This window comes from Zingiber officinale, chromosome 2B (genome assembly GCF_018446385.1).
Source record: "Zingiber officinale cultivar Zhangliang chromosome 2B, Zo_v1.1, whole genome shotgun sequence".
Taxonomy (NCBI): domain Eukaryota; kingdom Viridiplantae; phylum Streptophyta; class Magnoliopsida; order Zingiberales; family Zingiberaceae; genus Zingiber; species Zingiber officinale.
Window position 1 is genome coordinate 92,652,723 of NC_055989.1, and position 10,968 is coordinate 92,663,690.

Genomic DNA, 10,968 nt, shown 5'->3' on the forward strand with positions numbered 1-10,968 from the left:
GCTCTAGGAAATTTTAGATTTATTAATTAGTTAAAATTGCTATATAGATTTAAACTAATTAAAAATGAAAAATAAAGACGTAGAACGACTCAGGAGGTTTGGAGGAACATGGCAGACTGATTTCTGTGAAGTTTAATAGTAAACTTGATGTAATTTTTTTTTTTTGGACTAAAGACGCTATATGGTTCTAAAAATAGATAAAAAAATAAAAAATCATAATGAGTATCAAGAGGGTCCAGAATTATTATATATTAAGAATTTTAGAACTCTAACAACACAATGACTTTGCAAGCCTCAAAGTATATATATAGTTAAACATGTCGAACTCTAAACCCTATAAAACCATAAAACTTCTAGACAATTCATATTAACATTTGATAGATTGTTCGTAATTGTGGCAAAGTGTCTCCCTACACATTGCAACTTAAACTCACCGAGAGCATAAGAAAAGCTCGCCATGCAACGATTGAGAAAGAAAGTATTTAGGCAAAACGTGAAGTGTTCAAGAAAAAAATACGCCCTTTTAGTTTTTGCTCTAATCTATTCACATAACAAATAGGTATAAATATAATCAGCAAGGCTTCAATAGCAATCTTTCATAATGTGGTGGTTGATTATATTCATGGCGGCTGCTGAAGAATGTTTGTCATGATTTTGTTGCAGGACTTGGTTTGATCTTTAAAGACATCTATTATAGATAAACAGACTGTCCTACGCCTGCACATTTCCCTCATTATTATCTCTCTGAGATTTCACCCAGACAGAGAGCAGCTGCATCCTTCCTCCTTCCTCCTTCCTCCTTCCTCCTTCCTCCTTCATCATCTGCTTGGTAAAGGTGAAAGGTGAAAGGTGAAAGTAAAGTGAAATTGTTCCTACAGAAGAAAAAAGTTAAAAAGGGAGAATTCTGAATTCCACTTGTGAGCTGCGTGGCCAGATTAATTTTTTATGTATCAGCCCCTGAACTTTTGTTTACTGCACCATGAATAGACTGTTCTTTACTGCCTTTACTGCACCATAAATGATTAACTCACCATTTTTATTCATTTTGTTGGTTTCGGGAGAAGCCCCGCCGTCTTGGCTCCGCCTCGGTCCCCGTCGCCGGCTCTGCCACAGCCACAGTCGCAAGATTCCAATCTCCAAGAAGCAAAATAGCTAGGAAACAACCTGTTCAGGTATTACATTTTATAAATTTAAATTTCTGTAGAAAATTAAAAAAGTGTTATTATTATTATTATTATAGCATACTATTTTTTAAAAAATATAAAACAACATTTCATTTCACTTATATTTTTTTTATTTAAAATACCTCTATGTACTTTACCTATTTTAATTTTATCTTAATCAAATTAGCATTCCTTTAGAGCTCTAAAGTGATATTATTTTATATAAATCGGACTATTTTATTTAAAATAGCTCTAACAAACAGAATAATAGAATATTTTTTATTATATATATTTTTAAATACCATTTAAAAAATACCAATAAAAAGGGGTAAAAATAAAAAAGAAATATCAAATGACCGTTTTTTTTTAAAAAAAAAATCAAATAGGCATCCATTAATCATTTTATTTCAAAAATATATTTGATTAGTATTGTTATATCATATCAGCTAAATGCTATAACATAGAGAATCTATCAGATAGTTTATATACCATATAGAAGTTATCTAATAATTATTATAAATTTAAAATTTGATATTATGATTATAACAACCATATAATAGTTTTTATAATTGTTTTAAAATTATTTTGGTAAAGAAAATTTTGATAAATCATAAATCTTAAACTTTAAATTCATATTTAATATGTTGTAATAGTTATTGGATAGTTTTTACATGTTACGGTAACTACTTATAGCTTCTATATGTTATAACATTTATTGACTTAGGTAACGTCGAATATGGAACGATCGGTACGATCTTACGGAAATTTCTTATTAGTCGTTTGGATAAATCGAGAAATGCTTATGGTCGATGGTACAGAAGTCTATTTAGAAAAAAAAAATCTCTACAAATATACTATATTTGAGAATTGAACTGTGAGTATCTAGGTGATAACTGAATATCCTTCCACTGTATCATAATTCGAGGACAACTTTTACATGTTACAATAGTTATCGGTAATTACTATAATAATGTCAACTCAAAGGCATTTTGAAATAAAATTATTAATTGAATGCCTTTTGATTTTTTTTTTAAAAAATGTTTATTTCATGTTTTTTTATTAATTTGGACGTCCTTTATGATTTGTACCTAACAACCAAAAAAAAAAAAAAAAAAAAACACTATTTTGATATTGATAAACTTTTCTCTTTCTCGCCTTGAAATCCATTATCCTGACATCTCCAAGTAGGCTGAGGCCTCGTTGAGGATGTGCATGAGCCACCGTGCCTCTACACTGACTTCACGTATGTTACATCAAAACGAGTACAGATACTAAAGCACTTCAACTACCCCTGCTGCAGGTCTAAGAAGAGCTCGCATACACATGTACAGGGACCAGACCAATCCTGCTCCTGGCTTACCACCCATTTGGAGTTCTGTCTCACCCCGCTTGCCAGTAGAGGCACTGCACCGAGGCATCAGCAGCAGCAAGGATCAGCTAAAGGTGGCCCAACCTACTTCTTCGACTACCCAGGCGCTTGCCATTGCAATAAAGGCAGGCAGCCATCTATCTTCTTCTTCTTCTCACCTCACATTATTACCATCGTCAGTTATCACCCCGCCAGCCCCCTCTTCTGAATCTCCTTCTTCGACTCCCCAGGCTCTTGGCATTGCAATAAAGGCAGGCAGCCATCTACCTTCTTCTTTAACTTCTTCTTCTCACCTCGATCGCATTATTACCATCATCAGTAATCACCCCCCTGCCAAGGCAGCTACAAGTGTCAGAACTCCCTCCGGAGAGAACTATCCACCTTCACCTCTATCTCTATCCCATGCACATATCTGTCTATCTGCCTGCCTACCTGCCCCCTGCCTACCTTAATTCCAAGTGAGGCACTTATTTAAAGGACCGAGAGCTGTATGTTTTGCATTGTAAGTCTGGTTTCCGAGAAAGAGGAAGCAGATCTCCATCAGAACTCCTCTGAAGAGACAGGCCCTCCTCCCCTTCTTCATTCTCGCAGCAAATCAGAAAGGGGCTGTATAAAGGGCCGACCTTGGAAGAATACAGAGGGAAAGCGTAGCCGTTTGCGTTGCCTTCCTCCTCCTCACCTGTGCGTGTCTCCATGGACTCCCATCTATGGAGAGACCGGCAGCAGCAGTCAGAGCACCAGCCCCCTGCGCTTGCTCTGCTCGCGCCTGAGCCCAGCAACAGCAGCATCAACAAGGCCGCTGTCGCGGCCGCCCATACTCCCCTCTTTACTCTCCCAAGTAATTATGCTCCTCTCCTCTTTTCGCTTTCCTATCGCCTGCCGGTTACTACTTGTTTACGTTGGTCTTCTGTGCATCGCCGTGAGAATGCAGGCGTAGGCTATTTCACTTTGGCGCAGTGGCAGGAGCTCGAGTTGCAAGCTCTGATCTACAAGTACATGCTAGCTGGTGTTTCTGTTCCTGTGGAACTTATTCTGCCCGTCAGAAGGAGCCTTCTCAGTGCATCCCCATACTTCCACTACCCTGAGCTCTATCACCATTTCCAGCCATCCTGTAACTACCCAGTCTTTCTCCTAGTTCTGCATTGCTTATTTATTTCTTTATCTTCCTTTTTGTGGTATGTTGCCTGTGTAAAGGACTTGCTTTGTTGCCCATTCAACCAACAATCCTTCTCCCTCTCAGCTTCTAACATGTTGTCAATGTCTTTGCAACTCGGAGTTTCACTCCTCAATGATGATGGTTTTTCGAACCTGAGTAACCCAGATGATGTCTTTTGGACTCCAGTCATTTCCCTTCCTCATGTTCAAGTTAGTTTGGGTATCGAATGAATGTTTCAAAGAAGTGATTTTTAATTTGTACTTTAAAAATGACATCTTTTGGGTAGTTCTCTGCATTCACTATGTTTTACAGCATAGCCAATAGCTCTTTGCATCCCTTTTTTGCTTCATAACCATTCTATTCTATTTCACTTTAGATTTCTCATGATGCATTGTGATCGATTTAGTTCTGATGTGAGCATTCAATCAGGCTTGACGATCTTGTTCTAAGTGTATTGCCTTGCAATCTCAGTGTTGCAAACGAGCTACTGGGGGAAATGCGGCATCGATCCGGAGCCAGGAAGGTGCAGGAGGACGGACGGGAAGAAGTGGAGATGCTCAAGAGAGGTTGTGGTAGGCCAAAAGTATTGCGAGCGTCATGTTCACCGAGGCCGAAACCGTTCAAGAAAGCATGTGGAAGCCCCCACAACATCTTCCATCTCAGTGTTGAAAACTGGCCTTTCCACACCTTCAGTGTTGCTGGCTCAAGAGAACCATCTCAACCTTCCTAGACCTTTGGCCACACCGAATACGCATTCTCTGGACCGGAGGTAGCACTTGAAACTCCACTAGAATTTTTTCATGGCATGCCAGAACAAGTATATGCCTTGTAGATTTTGTTATTCAGACAACTAGTGTTTCAATCCTGTCCTAAGAATTGACAAACCTTTGCGAGCTCTGCTTTTAGATTGTTTGAAATTAGGTAAGAGTTACACAAACTTAAGGATGTTTCAGGATTAAGCAATTGCTTAGTACATTTTACTATCACATTTTACAATCCAACTTCTGATTCTCCAATTTATGTTCAACTGCTGTATATGCTTAGCATTTCTTTTTTTTTCCAAGACTGGTCAGCATGTTAGATCCTTAGATAAGTTGCGGATATGAACACAATTCTCATCTTTGTATGCCATTATAATCTTTTGCATGCAGACAATCAGGCATACAAACTGTTGAAAAGAATCTTCAAGGCAATTGTCCAAACTTCTACCTCGACGATCTTCCAGACAATAAACCTGAAGGCTATGTGCTCCAGAGGTTCTTGGACGAATGGCCAAAGTCTCAGCGAGAGAACGATGACAGCATCAACTACGCCATCCATCCTGCTTCAACTACTCACCTCTCTATTTCAGTCCCTGGGAATCATTCATCGGATTTCTCTCTGAAACTGTCCACTGGAAATCCTGAGCAACCAAGAGAAAATAACAACAATGGCCTTGAAGTACAACAGTTACCCCAACCTAGCAACAAGGGATCTGGATGGGTTAGCCATGGAGAGGCAACTATGGGTGGTCCACTAGCTGAAGCACTCCGTTCCTCAACCTCAACTCACTCGCCAACTAGTGTTCTGCACAAACCTAATGGATCGATATATGAGATCAGTATCATTAGCTCTTGAGAAGCTTCTCTTAGTTGCTTTAATTTGCTAACTCTATGGCTATACATTTCATGATTTGGTAACTTATCCTATTTCTATTCATTGTAACATATGCCATTCACTCTCAAGTATTCTCATTTGTGTGCATCATTAAAGTTGGTTTAGCTGAGGCACCCGGTTCTTCAACCTCAATTCACTCGCCAACTAGGATTCAGTAGTGTTCTGCACAAGACAAATGGATCGATATATGAGATCAGTAGCATTAGCCCTTGAGAAGATTCTCTTAGTCGCTTTAGTTTGCTAAATCTATGGTTACGCATTTCTTGTTTGTGACTCATTAAAGTTGGTTATCAGGAATATCTCAAGTGATATCTGCCTCGACGAAAGGAAAAATGTTTTTTCTAACTGTTAAATTGCCTTACTGATGCCATGCTTCTTAGGTAAATTGAGAACACATGTACATTCAAAAATCAAATTTCAGCCCAATTTAATCATCAGTTTTTTCTTTTTATTTAAGGATTGAGTCTCAATTTTGAATCTCCTGTTGGCATATCCTTAAAAATATTGGATTCGCAGTTTTGAATCCATATCCTTAAAATTATTGCATTGATTGGTCATCCGTTACAGAGTGCCAAGTTTTCTAGAACATAAGAAGTGCTAATTTCCCATGTTCCTTCAAAACTATAACAAGGTGCCAACTTTAGCAAGTAATTTAGCTTACATTACTAGCTATCGAGCTCAAATTTACACGTTGATTCCATATCTCGATATCAATTTAGAGTAAAACCACAAAACACAAAGAAAATAATATTATTAACTTTTGAGTTAATTTGGTACCAACGCAAGCAAAAAAAAAAAAAAAAAACCTGTACACGCTATCGCGAGTCAAGGAACTTGATAAGTAAAGGCAAGAAGAAACAACTACGTGAAAGTGAAACTATGGAAGGCCACCAATAACATCAAGAATAGTGGGTTTCCAGTGGAAGGCCACCAACAGCAAGAATAGTGGGAACTGGAAACCTTGTTTATAAATTTTCTTACGTTGATCGGATGGAACGAAGCTAGATTTCATCAAACATACAATCTTAGATATCCCTAGAATGGGAATAAACTGTTTTAACATGTAGCTGCGCACTAAGTTTAAGCTCACACAAGTAGAATCCATAATTCAGACCACGTTAACATCAGATTACTTGACACGAGAACATGAGTAGTTAAACAAAGGTCCCTGTAACCATAAGGGACACATTCTCTCACTTTTTTCCCCTCAAGTTTTAGTCTCCACTTGCACAACCCCTGCAACCACAGTGGACGCATTCTATCACTTTTTCTTCCCTCAGGTGTTTTGGAACCCTGCAAACGCATGTCGTTGCGAAATTGTGATCCCGTGTTTGTATGCATCGGAGGCAGCAAAGCCGCTCATAGCCAGGCTGCATACAACTCAAAAGAGCACAAGTTAGTGAATGTACACAAGAATATGCCAACAGAAGATGTTCAAGAAATGAAAACAATTCAAAACAACAAACAGATTAATCAGCATATGGTGAGTCTCTTGTAGATCCAAAGAAAAAAACAGATTGATCAGTAAAAGCAACATTTGCCTTTTAGGATGAAAAGTAAAGATCATAGAATAAAAACATCAGATTGATTAAATACTTATCTGTACCATCACAATCAGTATATTTGCCAACCTAGATAGTTGGGACCAATGTTTAAAGGACTGTTCCATGCCAAATTTTCAATCCACACCATATTATGCCGAGACATAACAGCAGACATCAAAATATGCCAAGATGAATTTAGATGAGTTTGTTTACTTCAATGAATGACAAAATAAATTTATATAACTTTTACTCCAATAATCTTCTTCTACTTAGCTATTTTACTTTTATATTAAAAAAAAAGACTACAACAAATTAAATAATCAATTTTAGAGAAACAAACTACAAAAAAAAAAAACTTGAATTCATATTCTTCTTAACACGTATTGAAGTAGGTAACACTGGAGAGGAGAGATTGTCTATGCCAATTAATATATAGTAGAACAGTATGTTTTGACCATGCCATCAAGCACAAAACGAGATTTTAAACTATAGTTGTGACAAATATGACTTGATGACAATAATTCATCAATCACAATACTTCAGCCATGTAAGTGTACCGGTTTTTCAAGCCTAATACAAATATCATGTAAGTGTTGCTCCCTCATCAGATGAAAATAAAGTACAACCAAATACACTGACCTTTGCACCAAGTTTAACTAACAATCAGGCTTGACAAAGCACAATCTAAGAAAACCGTATCAGAATTCATCAATAGATGAAGGTAGCATGAGTGTTATGGCAATTGATGCAAATTAACAATAATCACTTCCCACTGAGTCAAAATGCTCCAATGTGGTCCAACTTCAACATGGGAGATCAAAATTGATTGGGGTGGATTTGGAGAGAACCTAGTCTGATCAGTCATTAAGATTTAGTTATATCTTGTGCAAAATTTTGTCATAAACGATTATTGATATTAGCCATCCATTATTCAAGTCGAAAAGGTAAGGCATCTATAAAAGCAGTGGAACAAATCAGTTGCTGCCTAATAATCTCATTGCTGTAGATTATTTCTCTAGCATATACAGATAGCCTAGCTAATCCTCTGTACAGAAAGCCAAAGAACAAATAATATACCTTTTCAATTTTAAATGGCAAAAACTAGTATTGAAAAATTATAAAGAGAGGAATGACAAAAACTAGTATTGAACAAATGACAAAGAGAGGAGTATTTAAAAGTGGCCAAAATAGTGCACATAGTTATAGTAACTTATAAGGCTTCAAAATTTCTAACTAATAAACAAGAAAAAGGAGCATTACTGCATGAAATTTAATAAACTACGTATGTTAGACACCATGAGAATTCGGAGAAATGATAAATCTTTGACTTTAGTTGCAAAAACCTTTTTTTAAAAAAATGCAAATGGAATAATAAAAGATACACGGACCTTTTTCCACTTTGCAATTAGATTTCTGTCAGCATAGCCTTGATCCAAGCAGAATTCATATAACTCTTTTGAAATTTCCTTTCTTCGGTGATAAAGGTCATAAATGTAACGACTCTTTTGATGAGAAATTGTAAAAATAGGCCAAAGTGCCTCACACTTTCTCTTCCCATCATGTGGGTCATTCTCAGCTGCAAGTAAAAAGAAAATCAAATGGAGATAAATTGTAGGTTGCATATTCATTCAATAAATGCCAAACAAAAGAGTATAAATAACAAAGAGAACCAACCTTCCCTCATCTTTGCATCAAGTTCACGAAGAGTGGGCTCAATAAGCTCCCACCCTTCAGGATATCTAACGCGACTAGTCTTTATTTTAGGCATTTTTTCTCTCCTGAAAATATGGAGATTAATATCTTTAAGAGCCAATTAGCAAAGGGCAAATCTGAAATGACAAACAAAAACTGTAATCAGTAAAACAAATTATCATTATTATTATTTAAATAAAACCATGCTCTATCACAAAGTCATCACCACACTATAACCAATAACAAAGTCCATTACCTTATGTCCATTACATAATACAAAGATAAAGTACTTTGCAGGCAGGAATTAAAAATTACAACAAAATGTGATTGTCCTACATCAAGACCTTATGCTAATGTTTCTTAAAAATTCAAAGATCTTGAGCCAAGCACATGCAACCCCCTGGAGCAATTAGTGAAATTTTTATCTCATTGTTAAAAAGATAGATTCTTCTTTTTTATTGTAAAATAAAGATCCAGCATATGATTTCTTAATTAAGAAAATGTCATAAGAGATCAATTTGCCATTTAACAAGTATAAATGAAACATAGACATGGATCCAATATTTACTAAATTAGAATAACACAAAAACAGACTTTGGTCCTTTCTATTTCTCAGCAAACAAACAATGAGAGCATATTCATTGAACCTAGAATGGTAATTGGAAAAAAAAAAAGGGGAGAATTCAACATAGAATTCCTGTTCCTATGCCAAACAAGGTCATCATTCTTGATACGCCTATAAAGTAATGTAAAAAAAAAACAAAACATAGAATGCCCTAAAATCATACTCAGTGTCAATGTTGTTTCTCTTCAAGAAGGGAGATATAAGTTGGCAAATAATAGGGATGTCCTTTTTCTTCTTCACTATTTGTGACAACCTTCCCTAATGAAATAAGTTCAACTTTACAGTCAATCTTGTCAATGTAAATCTAGCCAGTGTAGGATGTAACTGTGTATGCACAAGCTAGTGAAAAAAAGTAACCTCAAAATTACAAAACATGTTAAACATTAATTAACACCGCTTACAATTTCAGTCAATCTAATCCCAAAACAGCTTACACAACATCATTTGGGGGAAAAAAATCATTTTTTAATCAAGACATAAATGCAGATGATTGCGCCAGTTTTCTTTATAACACTGCCTAGCGTACAAGCATGAAACAAAAGTTCAACCTTACAACGAGAGTGTCTAATTTCCTATTTCATGCAACCTCTTCTTATCGTTGAAGATTCACTCAAGTTGAAACAGCATGGACAGCTCTAGTAAAGTTAAATCCACAACACTCAAACATCAGTTTATCATGTCAGATCACATCAAAAATCGTCCTTATTCATCCTATTCCAAAATCCACCAGTTTTACACGCTATGTACCATGAATAATTTGTCAAAAGGCACTAATCTGATTCTGATATATCCGCTATCGAACAACATGAAGAGAAGGGGAAAAAAAAAAGAGACAACTATGATATCCAAATAGATCAAGAATGTTCCAATACGACTGAGTGAACACTAAGCTAGCATGAATTGCTCATGTCTAAACATAGGTTAAAAAAGAGAAAACTAGGGTTTGGGCAAAGTTATTGGCTGTATCGTGAGAAGCAAGATCGAGAAGAGTGAGAAAGGCTACGAGGAAGAGGATGCATACCTTCGAGATCGCTCTTGCAGCCGGCTACCGTAGACGAGATGATAGACCGAGCCGATCTGTGGATGCTGCGCAGTGGAGGAACGGTTGTTCTTCTTTTGTAGAGAGACGGTCTGATTGGCAATCGCGATGAAGTCGGTAACGACGACTCACGAGGCACAACCGTAGCCGCGACCCGACCGGGGCTCGGTCCGGATCGCGGCTCTATCTGTTTGGTTCACGTGTCCAGCGCGGTAAGGACCCAAGGCAGGGTGTGGTCCGTACGCCAGGAAAATAAATCAGAGGCAATAATAACAAATAAAAATTGAGAAAACAAATTAAATTACTTAAAATTCTAAAAATAAAATTTCCTTATAAACCTCTCGATCTGTTTTTTTCCCTCTTCTTTTCTTCTTTACTCTTCATTATTTTGCCTTTTATGCTTTCTTTTTTTTTCCTTATTAACGTCATTTTATTTTTATTTTAGATAATTATTTTCATTATAATTTTAAAATTACATATTTATCATGATTAAATAGTGTTACCATTATAGTGGTGAATATTATAAAATGTCAATATTTACCATAAATAAAATTTAAGAGAACAATATTCAGTCACTAGGAACAAATATTCTAAAGAATTTCTGAGTATGTTTTACATTCGGTTCATGAATCAAAGAAGAAAGAAAATATCTATTATAAAAAATAATAATAAGTATGCTTGTGATGTAGTTATTTTGTGATTATAATACAGAAGAAAAAAAATA

The 10,968-nt window shown here is 36.2% G+C and overlaps 2 protein-coding genes across 3 annotated transcripts in view; one reads left to right on the plus strand and one right to left on the minus strand.

Annotated features, from left to right (window-relative positions):
- Positions 1–5,457, plus strand: part of LOC122046378 (growth-regulating factor 3-like) — a 37,083-nt gene extending 31,626 nt beyond the window's left edge. The window contains exons 3-7 of the mRNA XM_042607059.1: positions 664–1,172; positions 2,464–3,370; positions 3,464–3,643; positions 4,160–4,457; positions 4,840–5,457. Coding sequence (XP_042462993.1) covers positions 3,226–3,370; positions 3,464–3,643; positions 4,160–4,457; positions 4,840–5,305 — 1,089 coding nt within the window. The 5' untranslated portion in view covers positions 664–1,172; positions 2,464–3,225 and the 3' untranslated portion in view covers positions 5,306–5,457. The remainder of the gene's footprint in view (positions 1–663; positions 1,173–2,463; positions 3,371–3,463; positions 3,644–4,159; positions 4,458–4,839) is intronic.
- Positions 5,458–6,350: 893 nt separating this feature from the next.
- LOC122046379 (protein BUD31 homolog 2-like) lies at positions 6,351–10,379 on the minus strand. 2 transcript variants are annotated; one of them, XM_042607061.1, is made up of 4 exons: positions 10,227–10,379; positions 8,563–8,666; positions 8,277–8,464; positions 6,351–6,714 (listed from the first exon to the last, which is right to left on the minus strand). In XM_042607061.1, exons 2-4 carry the CDS (start codon positions 8,654–8,656, stop codon positions 6,559–6,561), a joined length of 438 nt encoding a protein of 145 aa, XP_042462995.1. In that variant the 5' UTR covers positions 8,657–8,666; positions 10,227–10,379; the 3' UTR covers positions 6,351–6,558. The 2 variants fall into 2 exon arrangements, with proteins under 2 accessions (XP_042462995.1, XP_042462994.1); XM_042607060.1 differs by having other exon boundaries at positions 8,563–8,717; positions 10,227–10,372.
- Positions 10,380–10,968: the final 589 nt, after the last annotated feature.

What these genes read in the sequence shown, in the direction of transcription:
- LOC122046379 (XM_042607061.1), bottom strand. Translation starts at nt 8,656, where the DNA reads ATGCCTAAAATAAAGACTAGTCGCGTTAGATATCCTGAAGGGTGGGAG. An exon ending in TGATGCAAAGATGAGGGAAG is followed by an intron (nt 8,465 to 8,562) that starts GTTGGTTCTCTT and finishes TTTTACTTGCAG; the next exon opens with CTGAGAATGACCCACATGAT. An exon ending in TAATTGCAAAGTGGAAAAAG is followed by an intron (nt 6,715 to 8,276) that starts GTCCGTGTATCT and finishes AGTTGTATGCAG; the next exon opens with CCTGGCTATGAGCGGCTTTG.